The sequence below is a fragment of the Puntigrus tetrazona genome, chromosome 9 (genome assembly GCF_018831695.1).
Source record: "Puntigrus tetrazona isolate hp1 chromosome 9, ASM1883169v1, whole genome shotgun sequence".
Classification (NCBI taxonomy): Eukaryota; Metazoa; Chordata; class Actinopteri; order Cypriniformes; family Cyprinidae; genus Puntigrus; species Puntigrus tetrazona.
Window position 1 is genome coordinate 15,656,510 of NC_056707.1, and position 24,492 is coordinate 15,681,001.

The following is a 24,492-nucleotide window of genomic DNA, read 5'->3' on the forward strand; positions in this document are numbered from 1 at the left end:
AGACTAGACTTCACCCCAAAAAACAAAAAAACAAAAAAAAACTAATCTTAGCTGGTCAGGCTGAAACGACCAGCTAAATCCAGCCTAGCCAGGCTGAAAGACCAGCTTAAACTAGCCAACCAGCCTAAGATGGTTCTAGCTGGTCGTTAAGCTGTTTTGTTTTTCAGCAAGGACGTGTCGAGGCCGGAACATGAATCTTCTAAGATTAAATTTCAGGTTTTATGTATATAAATACATATTTCCTAATAGTCCTCGCTTTGCAACAGGGAAAACTTTTTCACCAAATTAGCATATTGACCTAGGATAGGTAGTTATGGCTGCTTTTAGATACTGAAAGACTAGTGACTTCAATTTCTTGCATAATTCCTTTCGTGCATGCACGGAGGAAGAGACCGGTCTCTCGAGGAGAGGCGCGCTATTTAACGGCAGCGGTGACGAGGCTCAATCCACTTCAGGTGTGCCTCGTCACACGCCGCCAGACCTGTCCAATACCACGCCCCTCCTCTCAGACACGCCCACTCCCGTCGGGAGCCTGGTGAAGGGCGGCGAACAAAGGACGGGGTGATGATGACAATCAAGGGGAGGAGCAGCCGACTCGTCACAATATATATAGTTAAAAATAAAAACTGGACGGTGTTCTATGGTGTGACAGTAAAGATGTTAAAAAAAACTTAACTTATGTATCTTCATTCTTAGAGCTGCAAATAGCATGAGCGGAATATCTGCAATGTGTTTTTTTCTGTCATACCATAGGACACATTGGTATGTCAACTACTATACAATAAAAAAAAAAAAAAGTAAATGCAAAATGATTTTTATACAATAGTTTTTTTTTATATTCTTTCTCTTTTTTTTGTACACATGCAGTACACATACAGAGTCCAGCTTTCTAAAAAGACATCATTAAAAAGACTTTTGATAATCAGGAAGAAAACAGGTCTGTACTTTTAATTTTTGTAATAAATTGATTTTCAAATGGATAAGAAAACAGACTACACAAAACGTTGTTAAAACATTTTATATAATAGTCGTACAATTTTATAAAAGAAACTTGAGCCGACAAAGAACCTTCAACATTGGAATGGAGGAAACCGTAATCTAGATTGTCACACATTTCAAAGCTTTTTTTTCTGTTATAATACTGTTTGACTCATTCTTCTGCATCCTTTCACTCACAATCCATCTCATTTATGAAAAGAATTCAACCATGTGCTTCCTTTATAAGACAGTTGTGTGCAAGTTTTGCTCTGGTGATGATAATGTCCATGAGCTGATATGTACAAAGACTGTTTTCTATTGTAAATCACACACTCGTAGGCACAAACATCAGGACTTGGTAAAAAAAACAAAAAAACATCGGCTTACGATTGGCAGGTGTGACCCAGACTTATCTTCACATTTTCAGACTTCCATTACGCTTCACTACATACATACAAACAAATACTGACGTGATCTAACAAACTCTGAAAATGCAGAACAAGGCACTGGACACGGTGGAGAAACTGGCACATTGTGGACAAAGGCAAACAGACAAATGGTGGTTTACATTTTCATTTTAAATTTGTTTTGGAAAGTTTCTCACTGGCGAGATATTAAAACACCGTCTTCGCTGAAAGCTCTCAGTCCTTTGAAGCAAGAATCAAATAATTAAAATCAAAAGCAAAGAAACAGACTTGCAAACACTCCCCCAAAGCATATTTAGAAATCTGTGTTCAAAAAGGATTGATATTCAACCAGTGCAAGTGAAAATTATTTCAGAAGGAAAGAATGAAGAAGACTGTGATATTTATTATTAATTATAGTCCTAGATCCATTTTTAAACAAACAGTTTACCTCAAATTCACAAATCTGTCATTGTTTACTTGCTCTCATATTACTTCAAACCGCTGCTCTTTCCGCTTCTGTTCATGGGACACAAAAGAAAAAGTCTGTTGATGCAATATAATAGTTTTATGTGAGGAACAGGCTAAAATTTAAGTTATTATTCACTGATAAACTTATCTTCGGTGAGCTGTTACATGCTGGGACCAGTCCAATTACTGAACAAATCATTCTTTTGAATTGGTTCTTTTTGATAAATTGGTTGATTTGTTCACAATTCTGTTCATTTCACTAACAGCTCACGGAGGGGAAATATAATCAGTGGATTACAGCCTTACATTTGGCCTCTTTCTCACACAAAGCTTTCTATGACTGCAGAAGAATACAGTACGTAGCTCTTTTGGAGGTATTTATTTGTCATTTTTGGAGCTTGGCAGACGATAGCATCGGTGTGTGGAAAGAGCCACATTAAGATTCTCCAATAATTTTACTTTTGTGTTCCACAAAAAACAATGACACGAGTAAACAATGGCAGAATTATAATCTACAGGTGAACTATTCCTTCAGACACCCATTTACTCCTATACGTAAGTGCATACAACTGTAGTACCATTGTTATCTAAATGTTAATAAATATCGGTACAGGCTTGAAAACATCCTGGTTGACATGACATGCTACGCTCTCTCACTAGAATTTAAAATTCAACCTGAATAGAAGTATTATTTGAACACTGTCTCTATGTCTGAGAAGGAACCGAGTGGCAAAGTGTCACTCTCCAAAAGCGTCAAACGCAAGTTTAGACCATCAAGGCCTAGAAATTTAGTTTTCTCAATGGAATAAAAGTGCTCTTTTTGCAATATGAATCTTAAGAGCCTTCTATTCACATGTCAGATATAATGTGTAAAGTACGACTTCGGAAATGCAGAACTTGTGTTGCATTTTTCATCATTTCACATTAAGTCTAACTAGTCTTAAAACTGAAATACACTACGCAACTTTTCCAATCTCAAAACATTTTTAAATGGCTGATAATCACACACCATTAGAATTTCAAGTCGTTCGAACACAACAAAATTACACGGAAACGTGCGAGATGTCAAATCTGCGATGCAAAAATCAGGGCAAAAATCTGTGGAAAAGTTGTGTGGTGTATTCCAACCTTTCTTACAAATAAATATTAAGTGAGGTTGGTAACAGTGACACCAATTCCCCCTGTTGTTCCAAAAATGTGATTTCTTGTTTCCTGATTGGTCCCACAGTGACAACATGGGTGAAATGAGGGTGACTTCACCTTGTTCTTCCACAGGGTTTGTGCTTTCAAAAATCCACAGATCAAGACACACCACTCCGCACATTACATCATCATCGTTCAAGTGTGAGAAGTCAGTCGACATTTGGCAATCCAACATCAATCAACCTGTGTTAAAGTGATTAAAATGGCTTTCGAAAAAATCTCCTGTGCAAACAAATGTGTCAGAACAAAAGCGTACCGTGTGTGCTATATGTCATAATCTCTTGTTATAGAGGCTGAGCTCCATAATCAAAAATCTGTACAACTTCTGTAAGGTTCAAAACTACGACCGGCGCATTTAAAAGGAGCCGGGGTCAAAATGTCTCTGAGTCTGAGTCGTTTTCGGTGGTCGTGCCCTCACTGGAGGGGCCGGAGGGGTCCCTTGGACTGCGGGGGCCTTGGGGGCTCTTGGCCTGGCGGGGCAAAGATTTCAGCAGGGAGCCTGGCGAAGGAGCTCCAGAGCTGCAAGGGGAGCAGAAAGGCATCATGGTAGCCAGAATGAGAGCCAGGCAGTCAGCCACTTCCCTGCTGGGAGCGCAAGCCAGAGCAGGGGTGAGACCTGCGGGGAAAGACAGCCAAAGAGCGAGAGAGACAGGAAAGGGGACAGGAAAGCAGAAAGAGGTAAAAGGAGGGATGGAGCAGCGGAACAAAGGGACAATGGTGGAGAGGCAGTGGACGAAAGCGGCATTCCATTAGTGCCCCACTAGATAGGCAGCCGGACACATGGTCAGGGCGCAAAAGGGGACACACGTGACATCGTAAAAGCTATGAAACACGGCCACAACTTTCAGACAGACAGAGAGATGCACATACACTGACAACGTGAAACCAAACAAGCTGAGATTTTAGTTTCAGGAAGACGCACCATTCTCATCTAGCACTTGAACACTGGCCCCACGAGAGAGCAGCTCTTGCACTGTCTGCTTCATCCCGCTGCGAGCAGCCAAATGAAGAGGTCTGAGGAAGTAAACGAGAAACATGTGAGCAAAAATTGCTTCTAAAATAATGCATAAGAGCAGGGCCCTAGCAAAGTCAAGGTCACTGGTTTGAATCCCAGGGAATGCATGAACAAATCAAGAGTGTTCCTCCTTAAATGCAAAGCAGTGCATGTTGTTTTGGATAAAGGCATCTGCCAAATGCATGAATGTGAATAAAATATGTACTATACTGCATCTCACGTTTGCAGTGCAGTGTTTGTAGCGACGAGGGCAGAGTCTGGAAGTTTTCCAAGAATGAGCAATGCACATTCCTCCATTCCCTGGATAGAGAGCAAGAAGAAAGAACAGGAAAATCATCTTTAAGGAGACCTCAAGTTATACATTTTCAAAAATACGGTTTGCTGTGTGAGATTTTATATCTGCCACAATTTGAAATATGCATGTCTGCACTTCTTAAAATGTGGAAATTGTAACACTGTTTTTAAATAAGGCCAATTAAAAAAAAAAAAAAAAAAAAATATATATATATATATATATATATATATATATATATATATATATAAAATAATAAATTAATTATATAATAATTTATAATTTCTTCCCAAAATAAAAAATAAATATATAACAAACAAAGTAAAGGGTACAATAATAATGGCATTTTGACAAATTTTGATTAGAACAAATTATTAAAATAAAATTGAAATCATAGAGACTGATGGCCTTGACATGCAATGGGCTATACTTACGTTACTGCAGGCTAGATGGAGCGCTGTATTGCCCTTCTGGTCAGTCAGACTGAGGTTCACATTGGCACTAGTAAGTAGAGCCTCTGTTTAAAACACACGCCACATTTTACATAAGTGCATTCAGTTGAGCACATTTTCATACTTATACAAATGAACAGAGACATAATTCAATAAAACAAATTGGGTATACAAACCTACAACTTCGACTCTTCCTTTCTCCGCTGCCATAATCAGGGCACTGCACCCTGATTGGTCAATGTCATCCACAGATGCATTATGGGCCAGAAGCAGCTGAACACAGTCTATGTGGCCAGCAAATGCAGCTGCATGGAGAGGTGTCCTAATATTGAGGGACAGCAGTTTTTTAATAAACTGTTTCATTGATAGTTCTGAGCTTAACTGTTCCTAGCCAAATCAGTAATGGCCTTAAACAACTGGGGTGAGGTGTATTTTAAGGTTTGTTCCTCTCAAGTTCTGAGATGTGTCTTAGTTTCTTAGTATCTTAATCATTTGTAATAAGAATAATAATATTATATAATGTGTAATATTTATATCAATGTGTGTGTGTGACCTAGTCCATGATGTTTTTTTTTTTTACACCTCATAGGAAATCTGAATAAATAAGCTTTACATGTATGGTGTATGGTTTATTAGAATTGGACAATATGTGACCGAGATCAAACTATAAATACACTGAAAAAAAAAATCACCTTTAGTTCTTAGCAGTGCATATTACTAATCAAAAACTCAGTTTTGACATATTTATGATAGAAAATGTACAAAATATCTTCACGTAACATCTCTACTTATTCATCCTAATAAATTTAGCAAGTAAAAAAAATTAAATACTGTTTTCTCTTTCACATATACCAAACTAACCTGCCCTTGGAGTCTTTGCAAGTTACGATCTTTGTTCCCATGGCTTCTAATAAAATATTGGCACAGGTCTCATGGTCATTGACCCTGCAGGAAATTCAGAGACAGACAAATTATAAGAAAAGAAAAAAGTGCAAAAAAAAAAAAACAATATCACAGCAGACATACACAGCACAATGCAGCGGGGTGAAGGGGTTCCCATCGAAGTGATGGAAATCTCTTTGTTCGAGTAAGACCTCGACACAACCATCGTGACCTATGAGACAGACACACAAGCTACATTCAGTTAACTGATAAATAAAAGCATCTTTTTAAACTCTTAACGGAGACCGTTGAAACCAACCGTAGTAACAGGCCCAGTGTAAGGGTGTGTATCCATGGTTGTCTCGTAATGGAGGTATCGGGGGTTCAGAACATGCAATATTGAGTAATTCGCTCAACCAGGAAGCGTGACCTCTCGCTGCAGCCAAGTGGATTGCTGTCCGACCCCTGGAGTCCCCCAGCAGCACGGATGCCTCCAGCTCCAACAGTGACTGAACACATTCCTCCTGTCCACACAAGAGCTGAGAGAGCGAGAGAGCTTAAAAAAAAAGCTCTGGTACATCTTGCACTTGAATACGTTTGACAAGATCAGAAAACTCACCCCCAGGTGCAGACCGGTCAGACCCTGATGATCAGCCAAGTCCACACTGGCCTCGCGCTCCAATAGAAGAGACACAGCATCCACATGACCCCCAATTACTGCCAGCATTAGAGGGGTCCTGCAAACACAAAGTGCAAGTTTAGATAATTAATTTAAAACAGCTGATACTTGTACCCATGCACTTTGGGGAAGTTTATTTATTTATTCAATTCATTGTTAGTATTCATACGACATGTTCATGTTTAATTATGACAAACTAATTGAGATCCTCAACATTTATTTATTGTAGAAAATTAATTACTTTCATAATAATTAAAAAAACAATGAAATATAGTCAGCTACATTTTTTTTTATGTGTACCAGTTTTACTTTGTTTTAGATTTATTTGACTACAGTCAATTATTTCAGCTTGCCAAGCTACAACACCCGTAGTTTGCAGCACAAAAACTGCTGAAAAGCAAGAAAGTAAAGAAAGCTATTAAATGAAATACTCACTGTCCCTGAGAGTCCGCTGTATCTACCAGATCTGCATTATCAGAGTCTTCCAGCAGGAGGCGCACACAAGATGTATGACCATTCATTACTGGAAACAAACAAGAGTGCATAAAAAAATCCTGCAAAAAAAAGAAAACTGCGCTATTTGCAGCACAAACTGGTGTAATACCTGCGAGGTGGATTGGTGTTCGTCCTCGAATAGTATCTTTGCTTCTTGGCGAGGCCCCGTGATTCAGAAGCGTGAGAGAGCAGTCAGTGTGGCCCCTGAGGGAGGCGAGTGCCAGTGGAGTCCGACCCACCTCATCACCCTGATCCACCTCACAGTGACCCTCCAAGAGCACTTCTAGAGCTTGTGCGTGACCATGGTATGCCTGGAAACAAACATATATAGATCAACTGTAAGAGTTTCAAAAAAACATGTAAGCTGCTTTCCTATGTAAAAGTTGGCTTCAGGATGGTAAGAAAAATTGATATATGTGACCCTTGACCACTTAATCAGTCATAAGGATCAAAATTAAACATTTAATTTATATATGGTTTGTAGGATAGGACAATAATTGAAATATTCAAAATCTAGAATCTGAGGATGGAAGAACAATAGAAATATTGAGAAAGTCCAAATTAAGTCCTTAGCAATGCATATTACAAATCAAAAGTTTTGATATATTTAAGGTAGAAAATTTACAAAATACCTTAATGGAACATGCTCTTTACTTAATATCCTAATGATTTTTTTTTTAGCATTTTTCACCCGTACAATGCATTGTTGGCTATTGATACAAATACACTCATGCTACTTATGACTGGTTTTGTGGTATTCTATCGATAAGGTAAGTGTTATAATGAGTGTTATGATATATGCACTCCATCACACATCTCCAACCTTCTCATCAAGTTTGCAGATGACCCAACTGTGGTGGGTCTCATTAGCAACAGAGATGAGACAAACTACAAGAGCGAGGTGAGCCGCCTGGCCGGATTGGTGCAAAGACAACAATCTCATTCTGAATGTGGAGAAGGCGAAGGAGATTGTTGTTGACTTCAGGAGATTGAACACTCAGCATGCTCCTCTGACCAACAAACAATGCAGTTGTGGAGAGTGTGAACAGCACTCAGTTCCTGGGTGTTCACATCACAGAGGACCTATACATTTTTTTTATTTATCTGTAATTTTATATTGTACTGTCAGTGTTACCTATATTCACCTAGGGTCCGAGAGTAACCCATTTTATCATCAATTCTGTTTGTATGTGCTGTATGCGTGGAATAATTGACAATAAAGCAGACTTGACATGACTTATTTAGCATGTTGTTATGTGGTTATAAAGGTGTCTGTCTGAACTCACGGCTAGATGCAGTGGGCTTCTGGTTTGGCTGTTCTCCATCTCATCTTGTTGGCTCTCATCTCTGTCCAAAAGCTGAAATCAGATTGAATATAAATTACAGCTGTTCTCATTAAACACAATCAAAAGCCATTCTGAATTAAACTGGGACCCAATCATTATTGCACTATAAACATACGCACTGCACCAGCATGTGGCACACAACATGCTGCAGGCATTAGCAAGCGTTTCATTTTACGATACATGAAAGAAACCGCAAACTGGTCTAAATTAATTTGCATGTTCGGTTACACATTTTAATCTAATGTAGTTGTGGCAGCAGAGTGCAGATGGAGGAAGTGCCCTGAGGCACTCACTGGACACATTTGTGTCCTCACCAGTTTCAGACAGTGTCTGTGGCCGTAAGCTGCAGCATAATGAACAGCACTGTAGCCTTGTTTATCTTTGAGTGATGGGCCAGCACCATTCTGCAACAGGAACTCAAGACACCTGCACACACAAATATAAATAATGATCAAACACACATACAATAAAAAATGAAACCATAGAAAGTGCAAGAAAAAATCATGTAAATGTAGTGCTGTCTAATGATTAATCGTTCAAAAAATAAAAAAAAATGTTGTGCATATAATATATGTGTGTGTACTGTGTATATGTATTGTGTATATATAAATACCCTCACATGGATATTTTAGAAAAAAAGTTGTTTATATATAATAAGTGTGTTTATATATCAAATATATTTATGTATAAATTATATAGGACCCTGGACCACAAAGTCTTAAGTGTGAATTTTTCAGAATCTGAAACTGAATAAATAATCTTTCCACTGATGTATGGTTTGTCAGGATAGGACTATATTTAGCAGAGATAAAACTATTTTAATATCTGGAAGGTGAGAAACAAAAAATCTAAATATTGAGAAAATCATCTTTAAAGTTGTACAAATAATGTCCTTAGCGATGCACATTAATAATAAAGTTTTAATATATTTCTAGTAGGAAATTTACTAAATGTCTTCATGGAACATGATCTTTACTTAACATCCAAACGCTTTTTGGCATAAAAGAAAAATCTATACCATACAGTGCATTTTTAGCTATTGCTACACATATATCCACGCTACTTAAGATCGGTTTTGCAGTACAGGGTCACATATGAATATAAATATGTGCATGTAAATAAATGTACCTATTTTCAAAATATATACTGTGTGTGTGTAAATTTATATATTCATAATAAATATACAAAGTACACATATATTATGTAAACATTTTTGAATGCTATTAATCGTGAGTAATTTTAACAGCACAAAAAATTATATATATACAGTATATGCGCTACTGTAGAAGTGGAGAGAGAGAAAAAACACTTAGGTTGTTCCAGACATGAAATGATGAGGTTACAGACGCACACAGACACAAACACCCAATGTTTTGGCATCAGAGCAGCACACACGTAGACAGCACGAGTGACGGTGAGACAAGGAGGGGGGACACAGAATTGAAGCTGAGCAGACGTGGTCCGCTCTAGAACTCACAGAGCTGCCTCCTTCTCCCTCTCAGCTTGAACTCCGTCACTCTCTGGTTCCAGGACCACACGCCGCCTGCAGAGAAATCACACACACCTCACATATCTCATGGGCAGAGGCTTCCTACTCAACAATAACTCTCAACATTTAATACAAAACAAAGTTGTAAAAAATTAATATTAGTAATTAATAAATACATGAGTATAGGTTTATACAAATCAATAGTTTATTAATAATATATGTATTGTGCAATAAGTATGTTGTACCTTGTCAGAAAAAAGTTATGCACATCTTACTACATCTTATTATTCATTCACAAAATTTTCTCTGCTGGTGAATACTGGCAGCAAATCCAATTAAACTTAGCACAAAGGTGTTTCCGTATGCCATATCGCATTGACGTCAACCCCCTGTCTTTGCACATAAACTATCCCAATGACAGGGGACTTAAAAATAGCCTGTGGTTGCCATGGTAACACAGATATATGTGTTAGTGTAGCTGCTAGCAGTCTCTGGAGACGAGGACTGGCACTGCACTCAATTTCACCTGCTGTAGGACTACAGCTGCCTATGACTGTATCACTTAATTGGGTTAGACGTGCATTTACGACGGTCGATTACATGTTGTTTGGCCACAACTAGCTCCATACTACTCACGTGGGGATAGTGAACTTTTTTATCCAATCATCCCACAGCTAAAAGGACGATTAGGGTGAAAGATAGTTTAGACTTACGAGCTGCAGCTTTCCATTGAAACCCTTGCAATGTCCTGCTCCAATATAAGTCTGTTAATCTATTAAACAATGCAATATTTATTATTATGTTTACTTTTGTACAGAAATTTAAAATGGCTATGGCTATGGAAGCAGAAACACTGTTTCTCTGTGCCCGTTTCTTTAAATGCAAATGAGCTTTTCCTCCCCACCCCCTATTAACGAAAGAGAGCTGCGTCGTTACAGCTCGTACCTGCTAAAAACATCTGTTCTGGTTCTGATTATAATGTTTAGCGCATTGAAATCATTTTAAACCATGCATTTTAAACCATATCAGTTTAAACCAATATACAGTTTTCTAAGTTGATACAACCAAAGCACCGGGACAGAAAGCGGCTGTCACAGCATGTGAGTACTAAATTAAGTTCTCATACACAAACAAATTTATATTTAAAACACACAAGTTACATTGTTCTGTTTTCTCTTCTGAGGCTGGGATTCTGAATAGTGTACTCTGCTCGTCACCCAAAAACAGTAGTTAGCATGTTTTGCTCAAACTTTTGCCATTGCATTAGAACTGGTACACCTTAGTTGCTAGTGAATTCAAAATGATAGAGCAGCAGGTAGAAATTTACAGATTAAACGGCGTTATTATTACCTTTAACATTTTGATATGTACTGAAAACTAGTGCTTTTTTGTTTGGCTTCAGAGATGAAGTGAGTTTTTCTCCCCACAGCAGTGATGAACCTGTATTTATGTTTCATACTGATTGGTCTACATAATCTGAGAATATTTGTATAGCAAGTATAGCCTTACAGAGTTTCATTTAGGTATTTTAATGTCTGCAGTGAGCATTAACGGTTTGTCCGTCACAGACTGCGTGACTTCACTTTTTCTGAGACTAAGCAACTGATACAATTTTCATCCAATTTTTCATCCAAGCCTCTCCTCGTCGACTAACAGTTAGTCAACTATTAGGTGGCAGCCCTAGTGTGAATGTTGTGTACCTCCTGTCCAGGTCAGAAGCAGCAGCGTAGTGCACAGCAGAGCGCCCCCACTGGTCAGTGGCATTAATGCAGGTACCGCAGGACACCAAAGTCTCCAGGCACTGAAAGTGTCGACTAGCTGCCGCATAGTGGAGAGGGGTCCTGTCAACAACATTTAGACATGATCAACATAAAAATAAAATTTAATCTGAATATATGTGGTTGAATTGTTACTATACGGCAAAATGAAGATAACGTTTTTCATTAAGCCGGCGCTTAATAAAGCATAAAAATGTAAACATTATTTTGACTTAATGCTTTACAAATCTTTAGAAAACATATTGGTAGCGTTTTTTTGATTTTTAATTGATTTTTTTTTCCACTTTTTATATTTTTTTCTTATATTTATGTTTTTTAGCAAGCTTTTTACAGCACAGTGATCGTGTTGTTTTCACAGTGTTTTATAAATACATTTTAATTTGATTTGATTTGAAGAAAAATTGCGAATTTCAAGAAAATTCACCCACTGATTGTGAATGAACTAAATAGAACAGATGTGTATACTGTCAATGTCAAAGTTCTGGACGATTATCCTGACGTACAGGTCTTGCGTTTCCCAAAAACTCACCTTCCATGTTTGTCTCTGCGGTTATGATCAGCTCCACTGCTGAGTAATAGCTTCACACACTCCACATTACTGACAGAGAGATTGAGAGACAAAAAATATCTTGCCATAAGCTGGTATGCGGACAGACAACAGCTCTGACAACAACGGCATTTGTCTGAACAGTAGACAACAAGGTAGTCATAAGCCAGACGTTAGTTTTTGTGCTGTGTTGCTTATTTTATTTGTGTATACACCACAAGGTATTTATATATTTTTTGCTTTGATTTTATAGAATTCTATTCTTTTTTAAAAGTTAAGCAAACACCAGCACATATTTTTCATGCCACCCAACAGGCAAAATCCAGATCTGCAAGACAGACTTGACTCACCCGCCTGCAGCTGCGGCATGCAGACACGTCCTCCCCAGGTTGTCTGGAGTATCGATTTGGAAGCCTGCAGACAGGACCGAGTCATTACTGAGAGGGCACATTATGCTATACCTCCGTCCTGTAGAGGAATGGAAGTATGGGAAGAAAGGATGCAATGCATGGAAGAGGAAAGTGCCCCCACACCCAAACGCAGACAGCCACAGTGTCAGACCGCAGGAGGGGAAAGAATGACACGGGGGGGGACAGGAGTCCAAAAAAGAGACAGTATGAGAGAAAGAGAGACAGAGAGAAAGGATGTTAGTTCAGGATAAACAAAGACAGTGCACTTAGGATAGACAAGACAAACACGTCGCTAACAAATGTGAAAACACAAATGAAAAACAATGTAAAAGTACAGATATAGCATCTATATACATTCTAATAAAACAAACCCACAATCAAGAATCAGAGTGAAGAAAGCGGAAAGATAAGGGCATGCCAGACCTAAGCAAAGAGACATGAGGATAATTCATGCTCATCAATTCAGAGACAGAAGATCTATAAATAAAGTTAAACTAATTACAGAAGTAAGAGTGGATGGAAAAGCTTCCTTCAAATATAAGCAGTCATTTTTGAAATAGTCGTTTTTAAAGAGATAGTTGTCCGAGTCTCATAAACTTTAAGGGTATGTCAAGTATGCGGACCATACCAAGTGCATACTGACTATTTTATTTCAAAACCATGTTTTTCTGTTGTTGTCGTAACAACTTCCAGATTTCCGGGAAGGTTTTTTACTAGATGATGGAACATGGCTGCAGGGATTTTCTCCCATTTAGACACAAGAGACTCAGTAAGGTCAGGAACTGTTGATTTACACAACATGTCACGTCAAATTACTCAGTGTGGATGTGAAAGCTTTTCTAAGGAAACTGGAGCAATGAGAGCCCAAAGTACCCTACAACCGGTGTGATTTGTGATCCAATTGTCTCTACAAGTCAGAAAATAATTTAAACATAAACTACCATTTAAAAGTTTCGGCTCAGCATGATTTGTTTCATTAAGGTAGTGCGACTGTAGCTTGATTCGGTGGAGAAGCTGGTACCTGAGGAAAGAAGCTTTCGGCAGCAGTCGGCATGAGCATTCAGAGCGGCCAGATGTAAAGGAAACATGCCATGTATTCCTCTTCTGCAGAGAAAGAAAGAGCATATCAGAGAAATGATGATTTACCAAGATTTTTAATAAGGATCCAAAGACAGAGTCAAACCTGGTGCAGTCAGCTCCGCTTGTGATTAGAGTGTTTATTAAAAGTTCATGTCCGTATCGAGCAGCAACATGAAGGGGAGTGTTTCCATCCTTATCAACACAGTCAATCTCTCCACCTGTATCAGAAACACACATTTGTACTCAAAGTACATGCAAATCAGTCACAGGCTAACCGTAGACTTTTAGCAATCTAAAAACAGCTTTACCGTTTTGGATGAGCGTCTGAGAGCGTGTGAATCGTCCATGAACTGCTGTCAGATGAAGAGGGCTTTTCCCATCGCGACTCTGAGGAAACATCAGGAAATTATTAGTAACACAAATCAAAATTTCCACTGTCTGTCAATGTTTTGTTCTAGATAGACATACTTGGACATTGACATCAGCTCCGCTGTTGACCAGGAACTCCAGACACAGGGCACCGTGAGTGGAAGCTGCAGCGAAGTGCAGAGGTGTGAAGCCCTTGTTATTCGGCTGACTGACATTAGCACCGTAATCGATCAGCTCACTGACTACTGCATCTTGTCCATTAAAGCAGGCCACATGCAGCGCGGTGTTCCCAAAGGCATTGGCTTCATCTATCTAAGAGTAAAGCATATAATATAATATTGAGCTCAAACTAGATGTTCATGTTCATGTTCATGTTCACTTCATTATATGTATCTATTTGCATCCTGGGTACCTCTACAGCCAGACTGAGCAAGTGTTTCACCACAGCAATCTGACCGTTGGAAGCAGCAGCATGTAGAGGTGTGTATCCTCTTTTGTCCTTGGAGCTGATCTCAGCCCCTTGACTCACCAGTAAACACACTACATCTAAGTGACCTGCAAAAGTATAAAGAAAAGCTCATAAACACCAGTTCACAAAATTAAAATTCTGTTAGTTACTCTCCCTCAAACCCTTATGACTCAAAAAGCACTATAAAACTATTATATATGACTTAACATAAGTCTTAGAATAAGCCATATGATACTTTTGAGTGAAAAAAATATTTTGAGAAAAATTTTTAGAATTATATCTTTATTGTTATCTTTATAGTTATTGTGCTTGTTGTGAACAGGTCTTAAAGCAGTGTTTTTTGCAAATCTCAAGCAGATTATACATATCTTACATTCAAATTAGCATGGGCTAATTTGATTTATGTCCTATTTTTATTTGTATTGAAATGGAAGCAGGGTGAACAACTCCTTTTGTGTTTCATTGGAAAAAGGCACACCGGTCACAGTTTTTATAGGATTGTTCCCTTACCCATATATGCCGCCCAGTGCAGTGCACGGCAGTCTTTCTTGTCAAAGGCATTGATATTGGCACCCTTGGCCAGAAGAAGGCTAACCATCTAAAGAGAGAAAGTGGAACGTGAATAACAGTAATAATGGAAAAAAAGATGGAGAAATAGAGGAGAAAAAGCTTGTATTCATCTCAATAAGCAGTAAAGCATGAGTCAATATTGCGTCAGTAATTATAGGTCTCCTGAAGCTCTTATTGTGTGCTTCGTGTTTGTCACAGTTTATATAATGACTTTTTAAACCATTCTGCATTCTGCAAATTTCAAGGTTGACAATGCAGGTCTCAGTCTTCGAAACTGCAGCACTTATTGCACTAAACAGCAGTGAAATATAATATGATTGGCGCAAACACAAAAACACATTTATTGAAGCCACGACATAACAATGCACTCCTAAGAATCAAGAATTTGTTCTCTTGCTTTATACATAGTAGTTGCTATAACCATAACTGTGGCCACAATTATTATTCACCCTCTTTTTTATTGTAATTATGAAAACAAATGAAAAAATTATTCCCACAAATAATGACTGTGTTCCCTTATTTCTGTAAATTGAGCTTTTTTTGTACTAATTTATTCTTTTTTTTTTTTTTAATGAAAACCCGACAATGAATTAGGACAATGTAGCCACGATTTACTAAAACTTACAAATAAATTTTTAATGTGTGGTTATAATTTAATGAAACGCATTAATAAATAGTAATAATTAACTTTTTATTTATTTGTCACGTGTGGGGTTCTGCAGTACTGATGTATGTGGCAAGTAAAAAAGTTTGGTTTGAACTTGCAGTACCTCTGTGTGCCCATTAAGGGCAGCGTGGTGCAGGGCGGTGCGTCCCCCGCGATCTGAAACATTGACGCTGCTCAGGAGCGGGATGATGACCTCTGCGCAGCGCAGGGCCTTGTTGGCGGCAGCAACATGCAACGGAGTCTGCCAGTTCTTATCCCGTGCGTTAACGTCAGCAGAATGACGGATCAACACGCGAACGGCCTCCTAGATGTGTACAAAACAAAACGATTAACTATATTACGTATATCCAGCGTTGGAAAAATCCTATTATAATCAGACAGGAGCTGCCGCATAAAATTAGCATAGTTTTAAAGGCATCCTGCTGTGTGAAAACGCTACACAACATCTGTATTGTTCAAAAGCGAATGCGTGTTTAACAACTAATCCTACCTCGCTACGTGATGCCACTGCCCTGTGGAGTGGAGTCAACCACATGTTGTCTTTGGCATTGACCCGCGCCCCTATGAAGAAACATCAAACAATAAAAACCTTAATAAATCTAGGGCTATGTGTGTAGTTGTAAAGGGGTAGTACACCTGAAAAATTAAAATTCTGTCATCATTTAAAATCAACCTTTACATTCCATGACATATTAAAAAAACACATGGATTTGGAATGACATGCATAAATTGTAATACTTATTTTTGGGTTAATTATACTGGGTTTTGGGCGTGCATATATTTTATATGAGATGCCGTAAAGGTAGGGAGGTGGGAAAGGGGAGAAAAAGAGAGCAGTTCTACCTGACACAATGAGGAGCTCTGTGATCTCAGCATCTCCGAGGAAGGCTGCTGCATGAAGAGGAGCTCGCTTCTCAGCATCCTGAGAGAAAATAAAAAAAAACAGCTGTCAGAGTCAGACACATGGACAGAGAGAATGGAAACACTGTTAAAAATTAAATTAAATCATGTCTATTAGCTTTGCCGCATCTATATGCTTGTAACAAATGTTAATTTGACAACTGTAGTATAAAAAAAGGCTGTTGGCTGATAAAAAAAAAAAGGATGAGCCCTTTGATGTGTCTCACCCCAACTTCCTGTTTTAACAGGAAATAGGCTACATCAACACTTTCAAAGACAATTGTGTCTGTCAAACCATTTAATGTGGTTTTTACAACAGATTTCATTATTTTTAATCAAAAAAAGTCCCACTTTGGATTGCAAAGGAATTGGTCAGAGAATTGGTCACTTCTGAATGCAATATGCTGATTGTCCATCATTGCCAGTGATTCACAACAAAAGAGCATGTCAGTGTGTACTAATGTGCTCACACACACAGTTGCGATGGTGACATCTCAACGTGTCCATTGTCTGGACCTGTTTGCACATGCAGCCTGAAATTATGACTTTGACCAGCGGCTCTACATAAAGCATTCAGACAGACAGCTAATTCTTGCTGGAGCCATTAGGGCGGACACAGTGAGACAAGTTGAATAAATAAATATTCTGGAAGAAGAATGGCCCTGAAAACTGTTTTGTGTCCTGTTGCATTTACTGAGACAAATGAATATAAATCTCTGGCTTTCGTTCATGGGATTCCTCAACTGTTGTGCTGCAGGAAACAAAGAGATGAGATATAGTCGTGTGAGAAGAAGAATAAAAGAAACTCCATACCAGTGCATTGACGTCTTCTGATTTACATATGAGCACACGAATCTCATCGGGGTCTCCATTAAAGATGGCTTGGACGAGGGGTGGCTGTGAAAAATAAGAGATTATTTTAAAGAATAAAAGCATGAAGCATCAGTGATGCTACTGCTCAAACTTAAATAAACTGATTTTTCATTGTCATTTTGTAGTTCAGGTTGGTAAATATACTTTGGTGGTTTGGGGTTGAGTTTCATACATTGCTACACTACAGATAGACCTTTTTTCTCTAATGGTACTGCACCTTTAGGGTAACAGATCTGAACAAATCCCAAATGCTAGCACCCACCCAGAACACCCAAGAAACCACAGATGAACACAATAGCAACCGCATAGGAACACACTAAAACCACCCAGAACACTTTTGCAACTATACACCAACGTACTGGCAACCATAGCACTGTGGTGGCAAATTATGCACAGGCAAGCACCACATTTTCATCATCATTACAAGAATCTACATTATCCTTGTGCTGATTACATAAACCTTGTCCTGTATCTTTGGATATAATTTTGTCATTGAATCAGTTTCTCAACAAATCAGACAACCAAGCTGCAAAACCACACAGCCTTCACCATTTCCATGAAATGGCGTCATTAGAGGGAGGCCAAATCGAGGCCCAAAGAGCCCCAAGGAAGCTTTGCAGTTTGCATATACCACACACTGTGGTCATTAAAGTCATGTTTCCTCTATGTAATTATCATCTTCAGTCCTCGTTTATGCAGCAACTGATCACTCAACTAATGCCAAATATATTTATAAACTGTATTTTGCCAGCTATTTTCCGAAATTCAAGTGCCAAGCTTCATATATTTACATGGCAGCGCATTGAAAACCACGATAATCCGACACATGCGTGGGATTAGAGAAGCATAACAACACCGAGGTGGTTTGAGCCAAACTTGGCTGCATCTAAACTTCCAGTGTCTCTATCTGCAGTAACCCCCACATCTCACTTCCTGTTGCTCTTTTTCACCTTCTCAGAAGCGACACAGAGGAAGCGTGGAAAGCATTTTCACTTCCGCTATACAACAGAACACATGCAGGCAGGCCAACATGCAAATGAACACACATGGTTCAACAGTAAAGACAGAGATTGTAATTGGGGATGGACTTTTAACGTCTAACAGGTATATCAGCGTACTTTGTAAACCCTATATGAATTTACAGCTGTAATAAAGTCACATTATGGCTTTTTTGTGAAGAAAGGTTTATGTTTTCTGAAAACCATGAATACATTTTTCTGTCATTTCCAAATATGTTTCTAAGAATAGCTTCTTTCACTATGACTTTCTCTTTAATACGCACACATACAAACAAACTCTCTGTGTAGAGACAACAGGAGATGTGTTGTTGAGATCTGCTCTATTTTCAGCAGCAGAAACAGGCCATCTCACACCCACTCACTTCAAACTCATTTCATCATCCATAAAAAAGATCTCTGCTGTGCCAATTTGCCACAAGCCATCATTCATTTTTTGTTAGTCATTTCAAGTAACTTAGCTTTCTGAAAAAACAACATCTTATAATAAATGAGACCTCGTATAATCTCAGTTGTTTCCACTATACAGCAATGAAATTAAAAAGAGAGCTAATGGAAACTTTGTCGATAAATGTACGATATGGGCTGATGTTTATGCGCCAACAGCAGAACGAAATAGTGCAAGTCATTCGAACCGTGTCGCAGGGACTGTTTATTTCTTTGTAGTTCAAACTATTATCTCAAATTAATATCACACATTAGAACATGCAAAAAAATTAAGAAATGCATTTTGTTAAAGAGCCCTATTATGCCATTTCCATATTTGCCTTTCATAAAGTGTGTAATAATGCTGTATGTGAATATAATTGATGTATTACATAAATAAATAAAGTTATTCTCTCCCCAAATAAAGAATCAACTCCCTAAATGAGTCTTTACTAATTCAAATCCCACTTCCATTCACATCATGTGTGAAATTTCCGCCCATTTTCTACATTGGTCGGCCGCGAACAACTTGACCCCGCTCATAAATACATAATTTTGCTTCTCTAATCTCAGGGAGTTTATCACGAGATACACAAAATGCTTGCTTTTGAAACATGCTTGAGTGAGCAGTTTATTTGGACCAGCGGCTTCACTGAACCACAAACTGTAAGTATAAGTAATTGATGCTCATATTTCCATTGTGCGTTCAAAACTACGGCAATGGGCCTATTTATGAAGCGTTGTATGCAGTAGACCAATAAGAACAGACTGAGCAATTTGACCAATCAGCAAAAAGTAGGCACATGGAAAAGAGGGCTTCAGAGAGGCTTCTTAGACCTGCTTCGAACAAATCTTTTGAGAAATGGAAAATGAGGTTATTAAATGCGTGTTTTGAGAAAACAAAAGCATTTTTTTTTACTTTGCATGCATGTAAACCTATTGCATGAGACTCCCAAAAGAATATTATAAGCCTTAAAAATGGCATAATATGGGCACTTTCAGACTTGACATTTATCATGATCAATGTCGACTGATATGACAAAAATCATCTACTAGAGATTCATAAAATGTTGTCAAGACAAATTTTGCAAATAAAGATTAATTTGTCACATGTTTGAATACGACCTCAAACATTTTAGCAAAATTAAGCAAAATTGTTTACCAGTTTACCAAGCAATGTAAAAATATATCTATTTTTTTGTTCTGAATGCTTCAGGTGCTTCATTAGAGAGCTATTTCTGTGGATTGTGACGCCACCGTCAGCAGTGTAGTGTTGTATGAAACACTTTTAAACAAAGCAGCTTTCTGTTGGTGAGAATTTGCGTGACAAACTTGTTGCAAAATCTTTTACTACATTTACTACATCTACAGTGTGTCTCAGTTCACTTGTTTCCTTTTATTTTTCTCAAGACATTTGAGATAAAACAAGTCCAATGTGAAACATCTCCTGAGCACATTCTGAGCTATTATACTTTCTTAGAGGTTTTCATATAAAAATTATTTTTGATAATTAGTTCACCAGTGAACCCCCACGATTTCTTCTCTTGGTGACATACTTTAAATCAGCAGAACAACAACAACATTCAATAAATTACTGGACAACCAAATGTTTACATTTGCAAGGCAAATAAAAATCACACACACGCACAAGATCATAGAAATGTCCCTAAACTCTCTCACAATGGCACCGGGCCATCCTTATTGAGCTCTTTTATGAGAGAACTGAATCTATGAGGACACAATGTTGAATTCTCTCGACTATAAGATATTGCCTCTGTCTTGACCGCAGGCACAGCCACACGGCTCATCTCTCACTGGAAAGAGAACACAACAGCTGGTGACAACAGTGCTGTCTGTGTTACGGCACCGCAAAGCTCGGGGACGAGATTGCTGAGCGCTGGCACAAGCAAGGATCAGAACGCAGCTCATCACAAATGAGGACATTCCCCGACCTCCCAGTGCCGCTCCATGCCAAAGCCAAACTCTCAAACACTGAAGCCATTGTTGACATGCATTAGGCTACACGACCTCCTCCCCCCAACTCCCCGTCCCCTTGTCTATCACTACGGCCAATAGAAGTGAGCCAAACTTTCTTCCTAGCCAATGAAGACTGGGTTTTCTACACTTTTGACAACTGTAGCACCGCAGACTCTTCAAAACAAAGCAGACCGACTCCTTAAGAATCATGGGTCTAAAATGAGGAACTGCTGATGTCGCACAATAAATGAACTGCGAAATTGAAATCTAGTTCCTTGTGACAGCATTTTCCCCCGGATGTTTAAAGTGAGCATGAAATGGAAATTTGTGCATTATAGGTTTTATTTGTATTTATTTTTTTTGATCTTCAGGTGAAACTACAGACTGCAGAAACTAAAAACATCCCACTGCAAATTCACATTGAGATCTACTTCCATCAAAACAAAGATCTATTGCTTTCACGTCACAATTCTGCATGATTTACATCCTGCAAATAATCTGATTCAACGTTTATGTTGCGTTTGGTGAAGATGTGTGTCGTCAATAACTCATATAAAATGAAATAATCTTAACATTGCTTTCTTAAGCTTTACGATGCTGGTGTATACGCCGTAAACACACTATCCTCTATTTCCTCCCTCTCGGCTGCTCTGAACTTGTGTCATGTAACCCTCTGAGACTACGAAAAAGCATGAGAGGGGAATGTTGAGATTCAACAACTTCCTGTTCTTTCCTCTTTGGGGCAAAGTATGGAAATCAAACTGTACACAAGACCAAAATGACCGTAAACATTACCGCACTCAGAACACTTAGTGTCACATATTAACTTCTGCTAAATAAATATCCTGGGTTTAATGCAAGAAAAACTTTTTGGGGCATGGCGTTAAATACCACACCGAAAATAATTTCAACTTTTGCCTTGGTCTATAAAAACAAAGAAGACACGCGTTTACATTAATGCACTTTTAAGGGGCAAGAAACTGCGTCAGGATCAATGTTAAAATACAAACTGTTTACAACAGCATGTGATGTTCCTCATTTGTAGGCTGCTTTGGACAAAGTGTCTGCTAAATTAATGAATTTTAAATTTTCTAAATAGGCTATGTGTTAAAGTGTTATCCAATTTTTCAAATCCTGTCACGACAGAGAAAAATCCACTTACTTCAATAAATTGTTGTGGTATACCTGAAGCACAAAGTACTTAGAACAGTAGTCCCACCACTAAATATTAATGTTAAACTTTCTCCTAAGGACGCCCAAATGGGATCCCCCTTGTGAGGGACCTCACTAGAGGCAGCTGTATATTTTTAAGTATATTTCTTGTGAAAGGAAAATATACCATTTCATATTATTATAACTGCAAAATAAATGAATAGTTTTCTCTCTAAAATTAAATAATTGGCCTTATATCATCATTTTACTAAAATTAATTGTTTAAAAAGTATTTATGAAATACTTAATACTTAATTTTTTAATAATTTAATTTAATTTAATAATTGAGAATGTTCTTTTACAATTTTTTTATTTTAGAAAAATTTTAGGACAAAGAATAAATTATGAGAAAAACTAAATATTTAACATTACTGAATTTAATGACATTTTTATTTTAGAAAAATAGTTTATGAAAAATGAATAAATTAAATGAGAAAAACTAATATCTTAAGTGCATTTGCATAAACACATTTTCTATGAAAAAAAAATTAAATGCTCTATTTAAGATATGAGCTGCACACTAAGGCCTCTGGAATCTACTGCCCTTTTTACAAATGCATTTACTGTACACAAATTTAGGGACGTGTTGGCATTTACTGTGGCAATCAACAACATAAAGCTGTCAATGGCTGCACTTGTTTGAACAAAAAACATTGCTTCAACCATGTAGTGTGCAAAGATTTAGTAAAGACCTTTTTAGTCTCTACAGTCTCACAGCTGTAAAAAAAAAAAAAAAATACAATTCGACCCTGACATTGTCCACTGGGTCCCTGATAGACATTGAGTTACTTGTTGCAAGGACAACTTCCTAGAACATTTGCAATTGTGTCTAGATACGAGTGCATCACATGACCATTAGGGAAATACGTGTCTCCTCTACTGAAAAAATGAAAACTAAACTAATTATTAGTGGAAGTGACAAGTATCAAAAGATGTAACGTATCATTTCAAGTTTGTGAAGTAAGCAGAAACATAAAAAAAAAAAAAAAAAAAAAAAATCGCAACATATTCAATCTTTTACTAACTAGAAAAACTACATTGCAAGCACAAAAGCTAGTGCGAAACTAAATTATTGTCACTGTCATAAAAAAAAGTTTCAAATAAGTGAACAACAATGATGTCTGTGAGAAAAGGAACTTGGCTATCTGAGTTTTAACTGGGTGGAGCTCAACCATATGTTGGTATGCAAATTATGCTAGTCAGTTAAAACATAAATCTGACTAGGTGTGCTGATAATGATATGAATTTGGTATGTTTTCTCTTCAAAACTTGTAATGGTGTGCGGATTAGATTTAGGAGCCATTTCAACATCAGCATCATGCACACTCCAAGAGAGAGCAGGAAGTTTGTTCTTTCTAGATGAAAGCAGATCGTTTTCCTTACACCAACTATGCAATAAATGATAACAACAATCACTTTGTTACACTACTTTATCTCACTGTAATATAAAAGGCATTCTTACACCGGTGTGGGTGAAACACGTAATATTAATTATAAGACCTACTTATAAATCATTTCCAAAGTATAATCAGATTCACGCCTTGAACAAATTGCACAAGTAGCTGTTTCTGACCGAAAAGAAAACGAGAGATCTTCCAACAAGATATATGGTGTCGTTTAAGGAAAATGCGTGACAGCCAAAACAGGCACGAGCATATTAAACACACTTGCATGTGCTGTAATGAATGTTTAATATGCGATACATATGCTGCACATACATCATGCAGTTTCAGTTGCAACCATATATGGAGCATCACGTATTTTGTGCATTCATTGAAAATGGCATTTAACGTAACATTGTGCCAATTCCTCAATTTCATCCAAACAGCATACCATCCTCCAAATAAACTGATCATTTCGCAAAAACAAAAACATGCATTAAAAAAAAAGTGTGCAATTACCTGGTCGACTAGTTTAAGAACAGCCATATCATGTGAAACTGCACATCCAAACTCCTGAAAAGACCTGGAGGTGAAGATTAATAAAATCCAGAAGTGGCTGTGCGCTTTTCTTCACGGAAGAACGATGCTGCACAATGATGTGGCATCAAAAGCTTGCTTCCTGCTTTGCTCCGGATCGCACCCTCCAGGGGCCCGGGGTGATGTGTCGGCCGTGGCCGGCTCTGCAGGCGCTATCTTCGGTCAGCGGCGGCTGCTTTAGCCGCTGCCTCGCCACCAGCGCTCCGGCGCTCCGGGAAAGAGGAAAAGGGGAGGGAGGAAAGGATGCGAGGGCTGCTGTAAACAATCCGCATTTACAGCAGTGGCATCCACAGCGATACCGTTTTCAGATATTATATCCCTCTCGCTTATGTTCTGCGTAATGTATTCATTCGTTATAGGAAAATACAGGAAGTCAGCGTTTTTTGTACGCTTCCCCCCTCGCTGATTTCGCGATCCTACTATGGCGAAGGCGTGGCTTATGAATAATAATAAGGTACTCGACTTTTTAACAGATTGGCCGAAAGACAGAAGCTGTCAGAGTGGGCGCTGTTG

General features: G+C 38.1%; 1 protein-coding gene across 3 annotated transcripts; it reads right to left on the reverse strand.

Moving 5' to 3' along the window:
- Positions 1 to 1,004: 1,004 nt before the first annotated feature.
- On the reverse strand, positions 1,005 to 24,330 carry ankrd44 (ankyrin repeat domain 44). Of its 3 annotated transcripts, none has more exons than XM_043249079.1 (28): positions 23,902 to 24,330; positions 17,310 to 17,393; positions 16,440 to 16,518; positions 16,087 to 16,157; positions 15,700 to 15,900; positions 14,870 to 14,957; positions 14,303 to 14,445; positions 13,990 to 14,202; positions 13,830 to 13,908; positions 13,625 to 13,739; positions 13,463 to 13,545; positions 12,382 to 12,499; positions 12,014 to 12,082; positions 11,407 to 11,547; positions 9,695 to 9,760; positions 8,532 to 8,643; positions 8,158 to 8,229; positions 6,981 to 7,182; positions 6,812 to 6,899; positions 6,317 to 6,434; positions 6,017 to 6,236; positions 5,842 to 5,929; positions 5,677 to 5,760; positions 4,992 to 5,137; positions 4,798 to 4,880; positions 4,292 to 4,371; positions 3,979 to 4,070; positions 1,005 to 3,672 (listed from the first exon to the last, which is right to left on the reverse strand). In XM_043249079.1, the coding sequence occupies exons 1-28, from the start codon at positions 23,926 to 23,928 to the stop codon at positions 3,428 to 3,430; spliced, it is 3,207 nt and encodes a 1,068-aa protein (XP_043105014.1). In that variant the 5' UTR covers positions 23,929 to 24,330; the 3' UTR covers positions 1,005 to 3,427. The 3 variants fall into 3 exon arrangements, with proteins under 3 accessions (XP_043105014.1, XP_043105016.1, XP_043105017.1); XM_043249081.1 differs by having other exon boundaries at positions 12,382 to 12,445; positions 23,902 to 24,329; XM_043249082.1 differs by having other exon boundaries at positions 1,005 to 3,575; positions 23,902 to 24,329.
- Between the last annotated feature and the right edge of the window lie 162 nt (positions 24,331 to 24,492).

Bases quoted from the DNA above. Each gene is read 5' to 3' on its own strand.
- ankrd44 (XM_043249079.1), bottom strand. From the start codon at position 23,928: ATGGCTGTTCTTAAACTAGTCGACCAG. The intron at 5,138-5,676 runs GTTAGTTTGGTA...CCTCAATATTAG, and splicing joins TGCAAAGACTCCAAGGGCAG to GACACCTCTCCATGCAGCTG. The intron at 4,372-4,797 runs GTAAGTATAGCC...CTCTCTATCCAG, and splicing joins TCCATCTAGCCTGCAGTAAC to GGAATGGAGGAATGTGCATT.